This window comes from Myotis yumanensis, unplaced genomic scaffold (genome assembly GCF_028538775.1).
Source record: "Myotis yumanensis isolate MYYU_CA2020_CCGP unplaced genomic scaffold, mMyoYum1.0.hap1 SCAF_18, whole genome shotgun sequence".
Lineage (NCBI taxonomy): Eukaryota > Metazoa > Chordata > Mammalia > Chiroptera > Vespertilionidae > Myotis > Myotis yumanensis.
In genome coordinates, this window is record NW_027223769.1 from 7,987,007 (window position 1) to 8,009,561 (window position 22,555).

General features: G+C 54.1%; 1 protein-coding gene across 1 annotated transcript; it reads right to left on the reverse strand.

Moving 5' to 3' along the window:
* Positions 1-6,995: 6,995 nt before the first annotated feature.
* Positions 6,996-20,359, reverse strand: ARHGAP33 (Rho GTPase activating protein 33). The gene is made up of 22 exons (XM_070398303.1): positions 20,221-20,359; positions 18,212-18,309; positions 18,049-18,133; positions 17,620-17,700; positions 17,378-17,515; positions 16,863-16,955; positions 16,156-16,278; positions 15,988-16,065; positions 15,838-15,904; positions 15,695-15,754; positions 15,455-15,607; positions 15,268-15,370; positions 13,975-14,119; positions 13,812-13,894; positions 13,621-13,728; positions 12,184-12,329; positions 11,397-11,550; positions 11,167-11,312; positions 11,015-11,089; positions 8,717-9,379; positions 8,236-8,624; positions 6,996-8,152 (listed from the first exon to the last, which is right to left on the reverse strand). The coding sequence occupies exons 1-22, from the start codon at positions 20,224-20,226 to the stop codon at positions 7,355-7,357; spliced, it is 3,792 nt and encodes a 1,263-aa protein (XP_070254404.1). The 5' UTR covers positions 20,227-20,359; the 3' UTR covers positions 6,996-7,354.
* Between the last annotated feature and the right edge of the window lie 2,196 nt (positions 20,360-22,555).

The following is a 22,555-nucleotide window of genomic DNA, read 5'->3' on the forward strand; positions in this document are numbered from 1 at the left end:
CTGTGCGCAGTCTTGTTCTAGCCAAGCCTTAATTGTTGTAGTTAACACTAGAGGGATTTGACCCCCAGGTCGACTGGCTGTGGAAATCAGCTGTGTGGAAAACGTCTGCCTTCTGGGGAGGCGCTAACCCAGCCTTTGCCTGAGGCGATTGGCAAATGGCTGTGCGCAGAGTTTGGGCGGGGCGGGATCAACAGGGCGGGCGGAGGGAGCAGTTATGGCCACGCTCAGTCCCGTTCCCAGAGGCTCTGCTTCTCAGAACCCCGGCAGCCGCTGCAAACCTCGGAGAGAAAGCTGCCCTCAGGTTCCAACTGATGCCGGATAATCCCGCTTCTCCCGTTTGAGTCTGGGTCCCTAGAGACTCGCCCGGATCTGGAGCCCAGAGTCTGAGACTCACTCCCGACCGAAAACGACAACCGCGCCCTCAGCCACCAGCCCGCTTTGCGCGCGCACCTCGGTACCTTTGTATTTTCCACACTGCGCCGCCTCTGAGCCTCGATTTGCTGTTCTCTTTCCTTCTAGTTGTAGAGTCTCTCTTCAGCCAGCCTTCCTGTGGTTCTGGGTGATGTCCGTTCAGTCTTTTAGTTGTATTTTTGAAATGGTTGTTTGCGGCAGTGGTCTCCGGTGTTTACCTACGCCGCCATCTTGGTCTCCTTTTTTTTTAGTTTTATTCATTTCAAACGGGCCGGATCCGGCCCACAGGCCGTAGTTTGCCCACGGCTGATCTAAATAGACACTTCTCCAAAGAGTATATACAGATGGCCAATAGACAAAAGATGTTCAATGTCACTAGTCACCAGAGAAATGAAAATTAAAACCACAATGAGTTATCACTTCACACTTGTTAGAGTGGCAATCATCAATCAATCAACAAACAACAAAATGTTGGTGAGGACGTGGAGAAAAGGAAACCCTTGTGCACTTTTGGTGGGAATGCAGACTGGTGCAGCCAGTATGGAAAACAGTATGGAGTTGCCTCAAAAAGTTAAAAATTGCCCTAACCGGTTTGGCTCAGTGGAGAGAGCATCGGCCTGCGGACTGAAGGGTCCCAGGTTCCATTCCAGTCAAGGGCATGTACCTTGGTTGCGGGCACATTCCCAGTAGGGAGTGTGCAGGAGGCAGCTGATCGATGTTTCTCTCTCATCGATGTTTCTAACTTTCTATCCCTCTCCCTTCCTCTCTGTAAAAAATCAATAAAATATATTTTTTTAAAAAGTTAAAAATGGAACTGCCTTATGACCCAAGCAATTCCACTTCTGGGAATATATCTTAAGAATTTCAAAACACTAATTCAAAAGAATATATGCACCCCCGTGTTCGTACCAGCATTTACAATAGCCAAGATATGGAAACAGCCCAAGTGCCCATGAATAGATGAATGGATAAAAAAGCTGTGGTACATTTTTAGTACACAATAAAATACTGCTCAACCGTAAAAAAACAAGGAAAACTTACCTTTTGCGACAGCATAGATGGACCTGGAGAATATTATGCTAAGTGAAATAAGCCAGTCAGAGGAAGATAAGTATCATATGATTTCACTTATATGTGGAATTTAATGAACAAAATAAACTAACAAAGTGGACACAAACAGCAGCATGGTGATTGCCAGAGCATAGGGGAGTGAGGGGAGGTAAAAGAGGGTAAAGGGGGGATAAATGGGGGTGGAAGGAAACTTGACTTGGAGAAAACACACAATACGATATACAGATGATATATTGTAGAATTGTATAGCTGAAACCTATATAATTTTATTTACCAATGTCACCCCAATAAATTCTATTTTTAAAAGGCATCTATAAAAAAAGAAAAATGCTTTGTGTTTTAATATCCCTTTGCAGGGGTCATTCAAGACAAATGCAGAAAACCAGTTAGGATGCCATTGCAAAAGATGGTCTACTGAGACAAATAAGATGCAGTAAGTTTGACGTTCAGGGGTTCCTGAGGATCTCATTTGGAGAGATTTTGTGGCAGAGACTAAGCTGGGTTTGATCAAGTGCATGGTTCATTAGCCATGTCTGCCAAGGACATAGGAGTTCAAGGACAAATATGCCATGTGTGCTGTTCCTGAGATATGGGATAGGGCCTTGAAAAGAGGAACTCAGAGATAATGGGTGCATAGAAATAGGGCTTGGGGCATGATGGGTGCAGAGATGAGGGCTTGGGAGGGGTTATCTGAGCAGGATGATAGGGGAGGGGATTAACAAGGGCATAGAGGCAGAGGTGCTGAGGAGGTTGCTACCTGGATTCTGCCTTACATGTAGTGTTCAAAGTAAACGAGAGATTTCCTGATAAAATCCAGAGAGTTTGCTTTCCTTGAAGAATTGGCAAGACCTACACATACACTGAATTAGAGCTAGGTGGAGGCTGCTTGCCCTGCTCAGTGCATGAGGCTCATGTCCCCACAAACTCCACTGTCTCCCTGGCCCCTGGGTACCTTTGTGTGGTTTTGACAGCTCTGTGATGGGGGATAGATGTCTGCATGGCAGGTAAAGTCATCCCTCGTTCCAACACTCTGGACTTAATGGTGAGCACTGGGTTGAGATGGATCCTGATGCAGAGTTCCCAGAGGCTGGAGGGTAGGGGTTCCAAGAAATAGGAATGGAACCTGGGATCAAGGGTAACCCAGTCAGGGACTGGGAATTGGCAAAGGTGTTGCCTGGAGTGAGGGGCAGGGACAGACCTAAGCTTCGCTGCCCCTCAGTTGTCTAGGTAGATGGTGAGAACTCTGCTTGGCAGACAGTGCTCTTCCTCTCAGTGCTGTTGGGCCACAGCTCTACCATGCAGCTCCTGCTGGCCCTTGGTGCCAACCCAAACCAATGAGTGGACAGGTGGTGATGCCCCCATACTCCCAGGGCCCGGAGTCTGAGCCCCAGAGAGCCAGGGCTCTCTTTCCCAGAGGACTCTCACTTCTTGATGACCCTCCTGTCCCCAGTGACCCCTTTTGTCCCCAGTGACCCCTCTTGACCTTTCAATTAACCCCTTCTTGTCTTCCAATGATTATTCCCATTCTCCTGGTGCCTCTCATGCTCATAGTGATCCTCTCATCCTCTCAGACCCCACTGTGTCCCCAAGCTATCCCTCCTGTCCTGATACCCACCTTCTATGTTCACAGTGACTCTTTTCATCCCTCAGTGCTCCCATTCTGCCACCTCTTGTCTCTGGTCCCTTTTCTAATCCACTCATGTCCTCATTGTTCAGCTGCTGCCTCAATTGCAGCACACTTGTGCACACAGATGTCTTCTTGGGCTGCAGCCTGGTGGTATGGCATGTGCTGCAGGTGAGGGGTGACCTGCATCTGCATGAAGAGCACTCCTTGGGACTGGGCAGAGGAATTTGGTGCCAAGCAGAGCCAGGAGGTAAGCAGTGGCCCAAGTGGACTGGGAGCATCAGGGCCAGCACCTTCACCCTATCTTACCCCACGTGCCCCTCACCCAGGAGCTTGAGATATTACAGCCCTGTCATTCCCACGTATTAGCAGTAGCGCAGGGCGGTGAGTTGGCATGCCCTGCATCACTGGGCCAATTGCAGACTGGCTCTGGACATAGTCTGTGCAGCTCCCTGTCCTTGCTGCGGCTGGTGCAGACAGGCAACTGTCCATACTGTGAAGCCACCACTCCCAGCTACCCAGACTTACCTTCAGACTGCCCTTTACCCCAGGGCACTAAGGCCAGAGCAGATCAGGAAACCCCCCAAATCCAGCCTCCGGGTTCAGTCAGCAGGAGAGGTTGGCAGAGCAGGGAACACCACTGTCCTCTTCATGCCTCATAGTCCCGAACCCTTCCCCAGCTGAGCAGCCTGTGGCCACTGGGGTTGGTAACAACTATAGCCCTCATGGGCCCCAAAGAGCAGCTGCCAGCCGAGGTGAGCCCTGTCACACTTATGAGAGCAGCTCACATACTAATCGTCAAGTGAGAGATAGCTCCTCCCACACCCCTGCCTGGCTGTCAAGAAGAAAGCTCCAAAGAGAGTCCAGACCTCCTGTTCCCCTCACAAGGAAAGCCCTTTCGTCTCAGATGTACACTCTCTCACCTCCCCATCTCCAGCCTCCTATGGAGGGGCCATCCAGTCAGAGCGTGGCAACTGAAGGCTCCTGGAACCCAGGCTGATATACTGTTGGCTGACCTTCAGCACTGCAGGTATGCCACCCCCACCCTTCTCCCAGGCCAACCTAATCTCCTGCCTGCCCTCCTGACTCAAGTGTTTATAAACCAAAGACCAGGGAGTATGGCAATGGCCATGGTTACAGTCTTCACTTCTGGACCAGTACCTGGCATGAAGCCCTCCTACTGAAGTGACCCTCCTCCCACTGAATAGTGGGTACCCAGTTCTGTGTGTTGTGTCTCATAGGCTGCAGAGAGGAGGTAGGCGTACCACAAACAGGGAACAAACTGGGTGCTGGCTCTCCTGTCCAGTTGCTGGTATAGAACAGCAGCCCCTGGTACATGGTGATCTGTGCCCAGGGGCAGCCTCCACCCCATGCAGACTGGGGCCTCTTTGTGAGTGGCCTGCTTTTCTCCTACCTAGCACCCTGCACCACCCAACCTGCTGCTGCTGATGGCACTGAGCCCTACAGCAGGCCTGTTGGGGCTGTACTTTCTCTTCAAGCCCATGTGACTGGGCTCCCATGTGGCTCTGCACACGCAGGGACCAAGCAAGGGGCAGTCTCACACTAAGCCAGGCCTGCTGCCCAGCCACTGCTACTGCAGGCAAAGAGGCTCTGCTGTTTCTGCAGGCCCACTGGCATGCCTGTGGCAGCCTCAGTTCGCATCTGTGCAGCTGGTGAGGCCAGGCCTGGCCAAAGTGGGCAGCCTGGAGCATGGGCACCCACTACACCAGTGCTGGCTGCAGCCCAGGTGAGTACATGTCTCACCTGCCTGCCCAGTGTCCTTGTCTAGTGGTCAGTAGCTTAGCAGGCCCTTCATTCTCCACAGGCCTCAGCAAGGTTACCTCTGGAGAGGCCCAGGCCCAAGGCTACCCCACCTCCCGAACTGTACCCATGGCTGCCACTTGAGCTCATGTGCGGTGATATGCCTGTGGCCACCTCAGACCTCTACAGCTTCTGCACCCTGGCCCAGGAGGTCTTCACTGGTCAGTAAGTGACTCTACACACTGCCCTATTGAGGTACCCGGCCGGTTTGGATCCTCCAATCATGCTTCCTCACAAGAGAGCTGGACTGGAAAAGAGGGCCTGAGGTAAAGGCTAACCTGGAGGCAGTCCAGAGCCTGGCCTTGGAACCCCTGGTGCCAACCCCCTACCAGGCCTTGGTTCGGGCTGGGCTGGACCGAGAGCCTGCTGACTGGTGGGCAGCCTGCAGAATACCCGATACCTGCCATAGGAGGCCATGGCCCAGGTGTAGGACAGGTTGGCAGGGGCGGGTAGTGGCCGGGGAACCTCTGCAGGGCTCATGTTCTCACATCCAGCCTCCTTTCAACAGGATTTGGCTCCTGGGGTGAGCTCTCTGATGAATTGGACCACACTGTGCCCTGCACTCCAGGGTTCCCCACCAATTTAGAGAGCAAAGAGGGGTGGTGGCAGGTGCTGAGCACAGCTCGGCTGTACCCCCTAATTCCAACCAACTGGTTTATACCCCCAGTGACACTGTACTATGAGCTGGCTCCCAGAGGCAAGACTACGCTCAGGCCTGTGACATCCCAAGGCCCCTCCCCATTCCAGGTAGGAGCCAGGGCAGGGATGTGGAGAATCAAGGGAGCTGTGGGGCACCTAGGCCACCCATGCCAGCTCTCTGCTGGCCGTGGAGACTCCTGAGGTCACAGAAGAATCCAGAGGGGCCCAGTCTAGGACTCTGGCAGCAGCCCCAGTGCCAGCTCTGACCTGTGCCTAGGCCACAGCCGCACAACCAGGGTCAGCCTGCACCACTGCCTGGAGCCCAGCTCAACAGTATGGCTATCCCTAAAGGTCTGTGTGACCATTCAATCCCTAACTTGTGACCCATCCCCCAGTAGTCACCAGTTTCTTTGGCTGCCTCTCCTCTATACAGAAACCACTTCCTGGGACTCCCAACTGTCCCCTCACTGACCTGTGAGCCCTGACCAACCCTGCTTCCCCCACGGCTCTGCACTGCACTCCAGCCTTCAGGACTCAGCTTCCCTGCCAGGGAGCCAGGGCTCTGGTGCAGCTCTCAGCCAAAATCCCAGTTCTGCAGGGAGGCTTCCCATACCCTGGAGGCTGCTGGCAGAGAAGGTCACCAGGGCAAGTGAAGCAGAAGACCCTGAGATCATGCCCTGACCCCTCACCCCCGCCCCCGACACACACACACAGACACACACACACACACACACACACACACACACACACACCGCCAGGTCTATCCTGAGCCCCATGGCCACTGGTGGCAGCTCCAGCCTTTTCCCCTACAGGCAGCCAGCCCTGAGCAGAGAGAAGGTCCCTTCTTCAGCATGCACAAGTGAGAAATGGGCCCTGGTAGGAGGGTCTGGGGGCCCCTTCCTCATACCTGAGATAACCCTCAGTCCATCCCTTCCCCACTACTCCCCAGGATGGATCTGCTGGAGATTATAGCAGAACTGCAAGGTGGATGCCAACTCAGAGACAGGCCCAGCCTGGACCCCACTCCTGACAGATTCTTAGGATATCCACGGCCCCTCTGCAGTTACCGTCCCTAAGAGTCTCTCAAGAGTGACTCCCCACTCAGCACCTGCTGAAGTGATAAGATGATAAAGCAGCCCAGCCAGTTTGGCTCGGTGGTTGAGCGTTGATCCATGAACCAAGAGATTACCAGTTCCATTCCCAGTCGGGGTATATGCCCAGGTTGCAGGTTCGATTCCCAGAAGGGTATGTGCAGGAGGCAGCCAACTGATAATGCTTCTCTCTCATCGATGTTTCTATCTCTCTATCCCCCTTCTTTCCTCTCTCTCTAAAATCAATAAATACATATTTAAACAAAAATGATAAAGCAGCCCATTGCCTCTTTGTTCACTGAGCCTAGTCCCAGCATGACACTAGCAGCCACATTTTCACCATTTTTATTCGTTAATTTTGTCAGATGGTTTAGTGGGGCATGTGGGAGATGGGCAGGAGTTGTCCCCCAACCCCTGTGCATAGGTCAGGACATGCTGGGGGCTCCTGGAGGAAGAGGATGGATAGTGTGTCAGCCTAGCCCTCAGATTTGTGTGAGAGCCCCATGATAGAGGTTGGTGGGGGAATGGGGGTGCCCTTAGTCCAGGGTAGGGAAGCCATACAGGTTAGGGATCCACATCAGAAGCAAGTTACAAAGTTAGAAACCTGGAGTGGGGGTCAGGAGCTCAAGAAAATACAAAACAAGGAATTGAGTTGGGCCAAGATCAGTGAGAAGGGAAGGAAGGTCTCTGCTCTGGTTCAGCAGTAACTTCGGGTCTGGCCCTCAGAGTGAAGGGACCAGCTGGGAGTGGGGTAAGGGGGTGGGGGACCAGCCCCCTCCCTTCCTTGGCCCCCATTCCTGTACAAGGACCCTCGGTGGTGCTTGCCCTGCCTCCCATAGGCTGGTGGAGCTGCCCTGTAGTACAGGAGAGGCTCAGGAGAGCCCCAGGCCCCAGGCACCCTGTGAGGGGTGTGAGGATCCCAGGGGGCCCTCTCTTTCTGGGGAAGGTGGGGGGCTGTGGGGCCTGAATCTGAACGGCTATGGGGATGAGCAGGAGGGGAAGAGGAGCTGGAAGAAGTGGATGAGGGACCCCTGGGCCCTAGGGCTAGGTTGACATAGAGGGGTTCAGGCCGAGTGGGGCACCTGGCAGGGTGCTGAAGGGCTGAATAGCCCAGGTGGTTATGGGGAAAGCAGGAGGGGGGTGGTGGGTAGCTGAGTAGGAAGTCAGGAGACCTATGGAATGGTGATGATTGGTCAAGCATGCCATATGAGGCACTGAGTCTATCTGGTGGCATGGAGCGAAAGGGACTCCAGGGCTGGGTGGTGCCAGAGTAGGGGGACCCCTCACCCGCCTCAATCTCATAGTACAGGTTCTCTCCCCTGTCAAGTGGTGCAGGGGGACCCAAAGGGCTCCTCCAGACTGGGGTTGGGGAACTGGGCTGGAAGGATGAGGAGGCCAGGGGGTACAAGCCTGGTTTGGGGACCCCAAGAAAGGGTGGCAGGCACTCCTGGGGAGCTGAGGAGAAGCAGCCAGGGGTTCTCACAGAAGAAACAACCTGGAGGAGACAGAACATAGGAACTGGGACAACGTCTCTGGCACATCCCTGAAGCCCCCACCCTTCCTGAGCTGGGCACTGACCTGGGCAGAGCTTCTGTGTCCCCTCCTTGAGATCCCCATGGGCCGCTGGCTCCTCACCAGGCTCCCAACACTTTGTTGCCGTGGTAGGGAGGGTGAGGGTCCTGGAGCCCAGGCATCAGGGTGGGTTAGGGAGGGGGCGGGTGGCCCACTCCCTGAGGTCCCGAGGGGCTCACCACCCACCTTCAGGGACAGTGAGCAGTAGAAAGGGGAGCGGGGAGCCGATGGGGTACTCCCATGCTCCTGTTGGCTCTGTCTCTGGGCCACCTGCTGAGCCTGCTCAGCCAGGGCCAGGGCCATGAGGCGTGCTGGGTTCTTGGGGGGTGGAGGTGGGGCTCCCCCAGGGCGCAGGAGGGACAGGGGTGGGGGCAGTGGTGAATCCATGACAGGTCCTATACAAAGAGGAACAGGAAGGGGCGTCAACCAGGTCTTGGATGCAGCCTCAGGGTCCGTGAGGGTGTTGGATGGGTTGAGTAGGACTCACCATGCTGTCGTTGGGCTTCCCCGGGACCAGGTAGTGCTAGGTTGCTGCAGACCTCCTGTTGACAGGTGTCACTCAGCTGGGCTTCAGCTCCATGTGGCAGCAGGGGGATGACATGGGGGCACAGGCCTGGGCTGGGGCTGAGTGCTGATGTTGGGGTGAGTGAGGCAGGTGTTCCCCCAGCCCCCAGCAGCTCCAGAACAGCAGGTGGCACTGATACAGACAGGGGCTCTGAGATATCCAGGGCAGTGGACGAAGCAGGGCTGGTGGGCCCATGGGGCAAAAGGGCCTGGGAAATTGCCCTGGGTGGGAAGGCAGAAGCAGGGGCTGGGGGGGCCGGGCTGGCAGGAGGTGCAGGGTCCCCTGGGGTAGGGCTGCTGCAGCGAAAGGTAAGGGGATCAAAGTCGAGCCCCCGGAGCCCCTCCAGGCAGTGAGGTGGGCTGAAGTCCAGATCATCACCATCATCTAGCCAGGCTGAGGTTCGGTGAGAGGGGGAACCAGAAAGTGCCCCGAGCCCAGCTGCTGAGGATGAGGAGGACTCAGAGGATGAGGAGGATGCAGAGGAGGATGAAGACAGGCTCTCACAGGAGCCCGCCGGTGCTGGACCCACAGGGAAAGCATCACTGCTAGAGTGGGGTCGCCGTAGCCTGCTCAGCCTCTGGAGGCCTGGGGGGGAGGAAGGGCAGTTAGGGGTCAGGGCTCAAAAGTTTACATACCCACACATTAGTGAGAACAGGGCACACAACCCAGGAGGCTGGGAAATATGCAGAGGCACTTCCCTGGGTAGGGCCACAATGGCTGAGAATCCAGGGAGAGCTGTTCAGACTCACAGTGACAAAGGAAGTGAATGGCAAGTCCCTGGGGAGAACCATTCCAGACCCAAGGGCCAGAATAGTCTGACAACCCCACAGCTATGAGCATGAGACCAATAGGATCCCAAACAAGGCTGCTGGGAGTACAGACTGGGGCGACCACGTTTGGAAAACAATTGGGCATTTTCTTGTTCAGTTGAACATGCATATACCCTAGAGCAGCGGTTCTCAACCTGTGGGTCGTGACCCCTTTGGGGGTTGAACGACCCTTTCACAGGGGTCGCCTAAGACCATCGGAAAACACATATATAATTACATATTGTTTTTGTGATTAATCACAATGCTTTAATTATGTTCAATTTGTAACAATGAAAATACATCCTATATATCAGATATTTACATTTACGATTCATAACAGTAGCAAAATTACAGTTATGAAGTAGCAACAAAAATAATTTTATGGTTGGGGGTCACCACAACATGAGGAACTGTATTAAAGGGTCGCGGCATTAGGAAGGTTGAGAACCACTGCCCTAGAGTATGTGTAGAGCTCTCTCAAGAGTGTGGGCATGGCAGGGAGCACCCACAGAGCCCCCAGATCCATCAGGAGTGGGATGGACAAGCAACTCCCGATGAAATATCCACATGGAACACTAAAGATCAGCAGGCAGGAGTGAGCCTGAGCTATACCTGGCAACACGATGGTATCTGTAATGTAGTGGTGAATGAAGTCAAGTGCCACATACAGCACTAAACCCCCTTTCTTATGATACCTTTAATTGACATTTTAAAATGACTAGAACTGCTCAATGTTTATGTATACATCTGTACGTGATAAAACCTTAAAACCAAGGATGACAGCCCTGGCCAGTGTGCTAAGTGGTTAGAGCTAAGCCCACTCACCAGAGAGTTCTGGGTTCAATTTCCCGTCAAGGGCATGTACCTGGGTTGCAGGTTCGATCCCCGGCCCTGGTCAGGGCACGTGCAGGAGGCAACCAATCGATGTGTCTCTCTCACATAGCTGTTTCTCTATCTCCTTTCTCTCTCACCCATCCTCCTCCCTTCCACTTGCTCTTAAAAGAAAAAAAGAAATCAATGGAAAAAATATCCTCCAATGAGGATTAATAAACAAACAAAAAAATCAATGAGGATGACCATCTAACTAGAGGATGCCTCTGGTGGATAGGCAGCAGGTAGGAGAGGGGAGGAGCTTGAAGATAAGGCAGTGGGGATTCTTTTAGTTCTGGCCAGTGGGTACATGGGTGTTCATTATATTATTTATATTTTTTCAAAAGGAATGAATAAGACTGTTTGAAAGGACCCTGTATGGACCATTGATCACAGTGTGTTATGAACTAAGGGTGATGCTTTATCCAATTCATCATACCCAATGTCCAAATTAAAAACTATAAACCACCAAAACCCCCAAATTTGAAGTACAGCATTTGGAGGCTCCACCCCGCCACAGGCCAGGCCACCCTGAGCTCACCAGCCCCGCTGGCCTGAGATGACAGAGACTCCTCACTCTTGGCAGATCGGAGTGTGACTGTGTCAGGTCGGTTGCCTGCAAGGAGATGAGAAGGGTCACAGAGGCACTCCAGAGTGCCTCCCCCGCACCATGCTGACTGCCCGACCGCTGACCTGAAGGCTGTGGTGAAGCACGCATCCCCCCCAGCCAGGGAAGAGGCTTCTTCCGGGGAATGCTGGGGCCGCGGCCCAGTGCAAAGAAAGTCTTCCAGCTGCTACCACCCGGCTTCCGCTGTTTCTGGCCTCTCTCCCCTTTCCTCCTGGAGTTTGGGTGAGACCCAGGAGGCAGTCTGAGGAGCTGGGACCTCAAGGCTGACCCCTCCTTTCCCCTGCATCCCACTCACCTTTCCACAGGAGAGTCTGAAGCCTTGGGAGCTGTGGATTCATTGGGTGTCCCCAGTCGGCCCTGGGTTCGAGCCTGGGCTTCCTCCAGCGTCAACAGGCGAGTGGAGGGGCCACTGCCCACAAGGGACTTGGGCCTGGGAAGGAGGCAGCGGCCTGGGGAGTTGGTAAAGTGGGCAGCTGTCAGCCCAGGGAACATTCAAGGTAACAGATAAAGCTAAGTGCTACTGCCCAAGCTCTGGCCCCAAAGCATAACCCCCACCCCGGCTGGCAAGGCAGGGAACCAGAGAGGATCAGGTGGGAATGGGTGGGCAGCAGGCAGGTGAGCAGGAATGAGGCAGAACCAGCTGATGAGGCAGCTCCCAGCAGCCAGCAAAGGCAGTGGCTCTGGCTTCAGTTACCTCGGCCCAGAGGGCCCTCCGATGTGCTGAATCCTGATTGGACTGGGGTCCCGGGCAGGGTGGGGAGTCTGGGTGGGGCCTGGGCAGGGTCAAGTCTGGGGACCTCCCACCTCCTCCCAGGTGGACCTCTGGCCCCAAGCACCCCCAGGAGCTACAAGGGGTGGAGGAAGAACGATGTCCAGGCCAAGAAGTGGGGATCCTGAGCGTAGGAGCTGAAATGAGAAGGGTAGGGAGGGGAGGGAGAGGCCGGGGCGGGGTCCTCAAGGAGCCAGGGAGGAGGTACAGCTTCAGTGGGTAGGGACAGGGCTGGGAGCCCTCCTGCCCTCCCACTGCAGTCCTGACAATGAGGAGGCAGTAGCCAGGACATCAGGAGGTAGGACAAGCATACCTGCAGGGTCGAGGCCAGCAGAGGTGAAGGTGTCACTGAACAGGACATCCACATGGGTGAGCAGGAATTCCACCACCACTGACTGCACCCGCACCTCACGGAAGGCTGCTGCCCCACCCAGCCCCACTGACTCCAGCTCCATGGACCTGAATGGGAGAGGGAGAGGGAGGTCAGGTGCCTTGAGCCACAGCTGGAGGAGGGGGAGGGTTGTGACGAGGTTAGGTAGGGAGCTAATAGAAGCAAAGACTGTCATTCAACAGCTCTGATTTTATCAAATTGATCACATCTACAACTTGGTTCTCAACTTTTCCCCAGCTTGCTCCCTCACCACCTTCCCCATCTCAGTCAATGCAGTCCTTCAGTGGTTCAGGCAAGACACCTTGGAATTGTCCTTGACTTCTCTCTTTCCCTCACACCCACATCCAATCTGCTCAAAAACCTTGTGTGTTCCCCCCACAAAATCTGTCCAGAATCTAAACTATTCTCCCACTCTACTGCCCCACCCTCCCTCCTCTCCCTCCTGGCTATCACAGCCACCTTCTTCCTTGGCCCCCGGTCCCACCCCACCCCCACAGTCTGCTTCTCATGCACAGCTGGAGGAAGCTGTGAACACCTCCTGACACCTTACTCCTGGTGAAAGCAAAGTCCTCACATGACTCACAACCTATAAGTCACTCCTCCTCTATCTGGGTCCCCATCACCTACCTGCCCTCATCATCTCCTCCCCCTCAGTCCCTTACTCAATCACTCACTCAGTTCCAGACACAATGGCCTCCCTACTGTTCCTCCTGACCCAGCCTCAGGACCACTGCACTTATTGTTCCTTCTGCCTGGTTTGCTCATCTCCAGATATCTCACCTTCTACAGTTCTTGACTCAAATGTTACCTTCTCAGTGGAGTCTTCCCCATCTACCTTATTTAAAATTGTAAACTTTCTCTGTATTCCAGGTCTATCTTTGTTTCTTTCCCCCCATAGTTCTTACACCCACCACGTATTTTATTTAGGACAGAGAGCTTGCCTGTCTCGGTCACCATCAAATTTGAGACTTTCTGTGCTGCTGGCTATTGAAGACTTTTTACTGAAGCCTTCCCTACCACTCTACACATCCCAAAATGCCATGACCCTGTGCATGCCCCTCCCTGCATTGTAATCTTTATCCTTGTCACTCACTACTATCAGACCATTCTCTGTGTTTTCTTGTTACTAGTTCATTGTCTACCTCCCCAGGAGCACAGGATCTTGCTCACTACTCCATCCCCAGTGCTGAGAACAGGGGCTGGCACACTGGAAATATTTAATAAATTCATGTTGAATGAAATGAACAAGAGAATCAAAAGTTGGGTGAATTCCTAGGGTAGGTATAGAAGTAGGGGGAGACTGGGGCTCAGCCCATGGGAGAGAACTGTGGGTGACAGGCTGGTGAGCTGCCAGCTTACCGTAGCAGGTTGGGCGCCCAGACAATGGCCAGGTTGCGGGCATGCATGCTGGTATTGGCACTGTGTCTTGCCATGCGGGCCAAGTGCCTCAGCAGATACTCCAGGGTCCTGGGGTAGGAGTGGAGGGGGACACCTGAGCCTCAACTCCCTTGTGAGCCCACCATAGCCCTTCCCTACCCCTCCTGGTTTACCTATAGTGTGGCGGGGGCAGCTGTTGGATGACGTCATGGACACGCACCAGGCGTTCGTCCTCCCCAGGCACTGACATGGCCTCCTAAGATTGTGCACAGGCATGATGAGGACTGGGCCCGATGCATCCCAGCACCCTCCAACCTCACTATCTCCTTTACTCACACTGAACTTCCCGTAGAGCTGATATGTGAGCAGGGGGTTGGGCAGCTCTCGGAAGTAGAGCTTGCAGAGAGAAGACACGCTGTGAATGTCCTGTAGGAAGGTGGGGCCAGACAGTTCAGGGATCCTCTCACTGTCAAACTCATGCCTGAGGCCACCAGGTCGAAGAAAAGAAAGACTCGTGTCAGAGCTGGCCTGCCTGACTGTGCGCCCCATACCCACACTGTCCACAGACGGATGCAACCCTCTTCCTGCACTGTGCTCCTCAAAAGACAGAGACTTACTTCCTCTGTCCCAAAGACAGGGGCGCTCTTTTACAGGGGACACTGACGCTCCGGTGGGAGGTGTCCCTCCTGCAGCTACCCAAGGCTATCGGATTCCAGAGCACGACCCTGCTACTGCTACTTCCACCACCTTATGCCATTCTCCTGACTTCAAGAGGGTCACTGGAAAACTGGCTGAAATCCCAGTAGCCCCTCCTCACAATTGTCTGGTTGTCTCACTGCTCGAGGGGAAAAGCTCAATGCACATGAACTCATGCTGCATCTCTCACACCTCTGGGCTCTATACTCTCACTTCAGGGCCTCCTGTCAGTCTCAACACTTGTGCCTCACTCCTTCGCACCTCATGTCTCCTCAGTTCAGAACCTTCCAGTGTAAAAGCAAAAATCCAAACAGTTGTTAAAAAGGCCTTGCACACTCGGCCCCTAATTACTTCTCAGACATCATCTCCTGCTACTTTGCCTTTTGGACTGCCTGTTCCCTCCACCATGAATGCTTTTCCCAGAATATCCACATGGCTCGCTCCCTCCCTCCCATCCTCCAAAAGGAGCTCCCCTCCAAGAGGCCTTCACTGCCCACCCTATTTAACACTGCAATATCCCTCCCAGATTTATTATGACTCTCCTTACCCCCATCTCTTGTTCTCCATAGCACTTGCCACCTATTAGTAAACTCTCTCATTTCCTTGTTTGTCTCTACCTCTAGCATGTGAGGGTGGGAATCTCTGATTATCTCCTTGATCATTGTGTCCCCAGTGCCTAGTGTTTGGCAGGTAGCAAGTACTCAATGAAGGTTATCTCTCTACTTCCAACACTCATTCTGCTCTCACCTTTCAGGCCTCAGCTGGAGTCACTTCCTCAAAGAAGCCCTCCCTGTCCACAGCCCTCATCCAACCCCATTAGATGTCCGCCCACCTCCCAAGAACTCTTGTCACCAGCACATGGCACAGGGCCTAGACTAGAGATGATGCTCAGTAAGTGTTTGTGGAGGGAAGGGGTTGGTGGAGGGCCCTCACCGCAGCCTCTGGATATTGGATGACACGCCTGAGAGTCGGTAGATTCCATCCACCACCCCATGGGCCTCAATAAACTCAGAGCAACAGCGAAGCACCTGGGGCACTGGGAGAAAGCAGTGAGGTCAGGGATGGGCAGGTCAAATCCTGGGTAAGAGGGGTGGGCTAGGCAGATGGGCCCGGACCTCACCGTCCTGGCCTGAGTTACTGAGGTGCTCTCCAAGGTCACAGCCAAACACCCTCTGCCGTAGGATACCCCGTTGTCGCAGCCGCTGCCGAGAAGGGCGGGAGCGCATGAAGGTGCGAAGGAGGCCAGCCAGCTTCCCACGTGGCCGGGGCACAGCTGTGAGAGTAAGGCAGGCCACACAGGGTCAGTGCAGTTACCAGTCTGATATGAAGGAGGCAGGGTCATAACCTCTATTTCCATTACCTGAGGTCAAAGAGGAGACACCCTGGGGAGCCGGAACACCACACAGGAGACCATCGGCATCTGTGGGGTGAACAATGGGTGGGAAGGATGGACAGCAGGCAAAGGATGCAGGAAGGATTTCCCGCTTTGCTGCTGGCACTTACCCCCCTTGAGTCCTGGACAGGGCCGCTCTGTGAATAGCTCCACACACTCGCTGGGGAAGAAACCGACCTGAGGAGGGTTCAGGGTCAGTGCCTGGGCCACCCTAGCTAGCACAGTGCCCTAGCCACCAGTCTACCCCAACCCAGGCTCACCTGGAAGCCTCGCTTGCCCCGCCACCAGCTCCGATCCTCTGTGGGTGGCATGTCGATCACGGAGACAATGTCTCCCACCTAGGAGTGGGCAGATGAGATGAGGGAGGGTCAGAAGTGGCCGGAAGAGGGGAGTCCAGATGGAGTCTGCCCCGCCCCCCACAGCCTCACCTCGAAGGACAGCTCGTCTGGTGCCTGAGCTGTGTACCGTTTCACCACATGGGCAGCAGCCACCGCGGGGATATTGAGGGAGGCCTCCTCACTGAGGAGCAGTCGCCTGCCATGGTTGTCCAACTGAGGTGGAGGGTGAATGTGGCAGGGAGAGGCCAGAAGGTAATAAATAATTAAGGCAGAGAAGGTTCTTCCAGGCCCAGTGGAGGCCGCTACTTGCTCCTCATCTAAGGGCACCAATCACTCAGAGCTATGGATCAAACACCTAAATTCATGCCCCTTCTAAAACAAGGCCCCTTCCTTCCTCTCACATGCCTCAGGATTCCTCTACCCTGCAGTCCTCCTGATACACCCCTGCACCCTCACCATCCATAGCAGACACTGCACATCTGCTCTCTAAAAGCTGCTGGTTTAAGTCACTCTTAGCCAGGCATTCTTCTGTGAGTTACAGCCAAACTTATTCGATATACCTTGAAATTCTCATGTCCCCACAGCCCAACACCTGCTAACACACACACACACACACACACACACACACATACACATACACTCATTCTAACAGACATACACCCAAACAGACACTGAAATGCCAGTGACTCCTCCTGTCTGGCTCATTTCCTTCCTGTGCCCACACACTCCCAGGCTGGTTCTCACTCTTCAGACATGCCTCACTCATTCCCAACTTCAAGCCCCGTTGCCCGGCCCACCTCCATCCAGGTGAGCACAGGTCCACAGTTGAGGTTACTGTCCACCAGTCCTGACAGGGTCTCCAGGTATTGCAGCAGCAGCGGCACCAGCATCTGTGATCAGATTGTCAGGGTGGGCTCTTGTGAGGAGACCCCTGTGAGAGCCCATTGCCCTTCTATACTGCCTTAGCTTGCCTCTAAGCAGGACAGAAATTCAACCTCAATGAATGGGTGCCACTCTACTGTTAGGTACTAAAATATTGTCATGGTAGTTGGTAAACAGGCTACGTCAAGCTCCTGTGTGCTTCCACTGGTCTGGCCATATTGATCCTCCCATGGAACTCTTTATGATCCTAAAACTAAAGAGGGCCTCCAGAACCCTGCTGCAGTCCTATGGTCTCTCCATTCTGATTGGTTGGGACTCAGGCCATACTTGTGATTAAGTATGTATCAATCCCTCCTGCCTTGATGGTTTCACACATCGATGATGAGGACACACCATGGCTGAGGCAGGGATGGGATAACAAGCAGTTTACCTGGGCAGCCCTGGCACCCTCTGGGGGTGGGGGGAGCTCTGGGAGACAGGAAAATCTCCGGTCAAATATGCACCGGTGGAGGTGGGTATCCAGGGAACGGAAGTCATCGTAACTGCGGAGAACTGGCCAAGAACGGCCCTGTGGGAGGGTGAGGGACAAAAAGGAGCAATGGTTCCATTTCACTGAGCTGAGGACCATGGCAACCAGTCCAACAGGCCAGATGAGAGGCAGGGTGGCCTTACCTGACAGGTCACCTGCACCCCAAACACCAGCTCATTCTCCCCAGAGAAGCTAGAGCCATCACGCTCTGGAGACAGTAGGAGCTGTAGAGGGAAAGAAAAGCTGACTTTTGTTCCTGTCCTAACCTCTCCAGGCTGGCACTATCTATGGATGGGGCTGTGTTCCCCAAGGGCAGGGCCTAGTGATGCCTCAATCAGAGTACAGGGTCCTGGCACAGAGCACACACCTAACAAAAAGTTGTTGCAGAATGAATAAAGGAACAAATGATGAGTGAGGAACAGCTCTCCCTTCCCACCCTGCAACTCCTGCCACTGACTTCTCGGATGGGTAGAGCAGCCAGTCCCAGGGGCAGATCTCAGGGGTAGGGTGGCTAACATTGCTTCATGGTTGGGTGGGATCTCATCTTCCCACCTGGGTGAAAACCCTCATACCTGAATGTGGCCAAAGTCGACATTCTCATAGTGGAAATGGGCACAGTCAGCCAGCCGGGGAAAGGGACCGCGAGGAGCCGAGAGCCTAGAAGACAGGGGACACATCACTAGTGGCTTCTGTGCGTGGCCCCCTCCTAAGCTGGGCCTCTCCCACACCTCTCACCTCTTCCCAGGCTTCTCCTTCACACTGGGACCCCCAGTGGGGGGCAGAGGCTGCACTGAGCCCTCCCCTGGGCCATCCAGGCTGTCAGTGCTGCGGGCCTGTAGAGCAGAAAGAAGAATCAGAGGGCCCCAGAGATGGGAACAGAGACAACAGGAGCATTGTTATCTGCCACCTTGAGCCTAGAGGCCTGAATCACTCCATACACTGCCCTGAGCATGGAGTAGCAGAGGTCAGGGGGAGGTGAAGACCAGATGAGGATAGGTCTTCATCTTCCTGTGTGGTCTGGGGTGGGGGGCTGGAAGAGGAGGGGCCAGGGTGAGGCAGGAAGAAAGAAGGCTGATACCATCTCTTTGGATTTAAACTCCTCCTGTAGCCCCTGCAGAATATAGTCATCTTCCAATTGTGCCTCTCCACACCTCTCATCACTGTCTGGACAACCACAGCTCCCAGTTTATCAGTCTTCCTGCTTCCAACCTCTCCCCTCCTACCAGCATCTCCACAGCAAGCACTAGTATAATTTTCACACAACACACATCTGCCTCTGTCTCTCCTTAGATCATGGACCTTCAATGGCTCCCTGTTGTCTTCAAGATAATTCTCTGGTCTCTGTTTACCTCTCCACCCTTATCTCTTCCATTGCCTCCACTCTCAGACCTCTCAAATTTCTGAGAGCCCAACAAGAGCACCATCTTCTCGTTTTCTTCTAGGCCTTTGCAGAGGCTGTCCCCTCTGCGTGGAACACCCTTCCCCATTCTTTCACTAGGTTCACTCTTCCCCATCTCTCACATCTCAGCTCTTCATGTTTCCTCCTCAGTTCTCCCTGACCCTTCAGGCTGTATCAGTCACCTCTCTGGACTCTTCCATCCCCTGAAGTTCCTCCATCCTAGCTTGAGGACTCTGCCTGGATTTTTCCCATCACAGCCCTGACCACTCTGAGACGTCACTATCTGGCGACAAGTCCATCTCCCACTTTGGACTGTGACCTCCCAGCCAGCTCCCCAGCATTGCCCAGCAGAGAGGGGCACAGAATTGGTGCCTGATTCCTCACTGGTCCCCATGCCCAATTTCAGCCCAGTTGCCAGCAGGGACCGGATAAAATCTGATGAATTAACCAGCTGTCAGATGGGGATTTCCCAGACTGGCTCTAGCTTCTCCCTCCTTCATCTCCCTGCAACCCCAAGTTCAACCTTGGGTCTCCCCCTCGGATCTGTCCCCCTCCAACCCATGAAACCCCCCAAGGCAGGATGGGTCCTGACTTTCTGTGTCTAGAGCATGGGCTTGCAGAGGTCTCACTGAATATCTGTTAAGTGAGGGAATGAGGGAATGAATGAATGAGCAGGAGCAGCGGGTGGAAGAGGGAGCCAGTAGGGGAGGGAGGATGAGGACAAGATGGAGAGGATCCAAGGATCGTGCTGGGGTTGGAGTGGAGTAAGTAGGAGGGGAGCAGCTGCAAAGGATGAGGTAAAGGTTCAGGCTGATGGGAGCGGAGGAGGTCTGGTTGAGTGGGCCTGGGATGGGGTGAAAATGATGAGAAAGAGAAGAAAAGGGTTAGGCTGAGGATGGAGCTGAGTGGGGGTGGGGCTCGAGAATGGAAAAGTGGCTGGTGGGCGGAGGGGGAGGGAGGCCCGGACGGGTGGAGGTTGGGATGAGGACAATGAAGGCGGCGCGGGTACGGGGGCTGGTGAGGAGCCCGGGGGGCTTCCGCAGGCCCCCACGGGGACCGCTGGGGGGACGCCGGATCCTTCCCGGGACCAGCCCCTCCTCCTCCCAAGTCCGAGCCCTCGGCCACAAACACCCATCCGGGCCGCGGAAGGAGATGCACGCTGAGAGGGCGGGGCCGGGTGAGGGCTCGGACCGAGCCGGGCTGGGGGACCAGAGGACCCGCGACGAGGGGTGAGGGGCGGCGCGGGCCCCGGGCTCGGGCGGGGCCGGGGGCGGGGCGCGCGGGGCCGGGCCGTGCATGGACAGACTGCCACGCGGATGGTCTGACGGCCGCGTAGGCCCCTCACCACCATGGTCGCGTGGCCTCCTCAGGCGCTGGCCGCGCTAGACCCCTCCATCGTCGTCCTCGTCGCCGAAGCCGCCGCCATGGCGACACAAAGGGGAGGGCGCGAGCCGCGCGCGGGCGACTGTAGTCTCCGCCTCTAGCCGCTCAGCCGCTGGCCCCACGGGGGCGGGCACAGCGGGGGCGCGGCGCCGCTTCTCATTGGCTCCACCCTCGGCCTAGGACGCCCCACCCACCTGGCGGCTTTTCATTGGCTCCGGCTTGAGCACCATTCCCGGCTGGGTCTCTTCGGTCCCGCCCCGAAGAGTTTGACAGCGCCACGCCCAGGACCTCTTTCATTGGCCGACTTCCCCGAGACACCCCCCAGGTTCTTTACGCTTTGCTTTTTCTAACGCTGAGCAAGGGCCTCCCCTTAGTCTACTCTCAGTGACCGCTCCTCTGACACTCATAACTGGATTCTCCCGTGGGCTCAGGGCTTTTCTCCATCCGCAAGCAGCTTTTCAAAGTTTCAATCCTCTAAGCCACACCTTGGCTGTCCTGACCCCAACCCTGTCTTCAGAATACTGAGGACATTCGCCCATGGGCATTTTCCACGGACTCAAATGCCCAGCCTGGGACATAATTCTAGGCACTCTGCGACTTGGCTCTATCCACTGGATATTTCCCTGCCTTCTCTACTGTTTATTACAGGTCAGCCTCCAGCCTTGAATCCTTTTTCCTAGGAATAAGTTTAGCCCAAAACGCCAGAACATGGCCATGCCTCCCCAAAAGCCAATCCCAATCTTTCCCGCTGCCGACGAGCGAGATTCAGAAAACACTAACACCCTTTCCAAGAGAACTCTCGTTGGTCATGCCTTCAACAAGGCTTTCACCTGAGAAGGTTCATCCTTGACCCACCTACTCATTCATTCAAAAAACTCCTATCGCCGAAACCCGTTTGGCTCAGTGGATAGAGCGTCGGCCTGCGGACTGAAGGGTCCCAGGTTCGATTCCGGTCAAAGCCATGTACCTGGGTTTCGGGCACATCCCCAGTGGGAGATGTGCAGGAGGCGGCTGATCGATATTTCTGGCTCTCTATCTCTCTTCCTTCCTCTCTGTAAAAAATCAATAAAATATATTAAAAAAAAACAAAAAAAACTCCTACCACTTACTTAATTTGTGGACACATCAGTAAACAAAACAGGAAAATGTACCCTGCCCACATGGAACTAAAAAACTAGTGGGAGAAAACAGTGAACAAAATAAATATTTAAAAATAAAGAATATTAGAAGGTGATAAATTCTATGGATAAAAAGTAAGCAGGACCCAGCTAGCGTGTCTCAGTGATCATGGTTTAATTCCTGGCAGGGCACATGCCCGGGTTGTGATTCTCAGTATGGGCCGTACACGAGGCAGCCGATCAATGATTCGCTCTCATTATTGATGTTTCTATCTCTCTTTCCCTCTCTCTTCCTCTCTGAAATCAATAAAAAAAATTTTTTTCAATTAAGCAGGGACTGGGGGGAGTACTGGAAGAAGGGTCAATTTACAGTTACTCACTTCAATTTATTAAATTTGCAGACCTCACTCCTATCACAGATACCTCCCATGTGATGTTCCCTCTACCTGGAGTAATCCTCTTTTCCCACTCAACCTCTGTGGTGGTTACAAATCCTTTGACACTTCCCTCATGAAAAGGTAGAAAGTACATCCCCTCCCCCTTTGAATCTGGGCAGATTTGTGACAACTTCAACTAATAGCGAATGTGACTTCCACCCTGGCCAGCAATGCTTAGAGCAGGGGTCCTCAAACTTTTTAAACAGGGGGCCAGTTCACTGTCCCTGAGACGGTTGGAGGGCCAGACTATAGTTTAAAAAAAAACTATGAACAAATTCCTATGCACACTGCACATATCTTATTTTGAAGTAAAAAAACAAAACGAGAACAAATACAATATTTGTATTTGCATGTGGCCCGCGGGCCGTAGTTTGAGGACCCCTGGAGCATCAGCCCACTTGCCCGAGGATCACCGGTTCAATTCCTGGTCAAGGGCATGTACCTGGATTGCAGGTCCCATCCCCACCCCCAGTCCGTGTGCATGTGGGAGGCAACCAATCAATGTGTCTGTCACATGGATGTTTCTCTCTCTCCCCCTCTACACCCTCCCTTCACTCTCTCTAAAATTAATGCGGGGGGGGGGGGGGATTCTCACTCCTTGGGTAATGATTTTAAAAAATTATAAAAATAGAGAGATAATGTGACTTCCAAGGTTAGGTAGTAAGAGGCAATGCAGCTTCCTCCTTGTCTACTGGAATGACTAGCTCTAGATGTGCTGAGGCATGTGAGAAACGTGGTTATG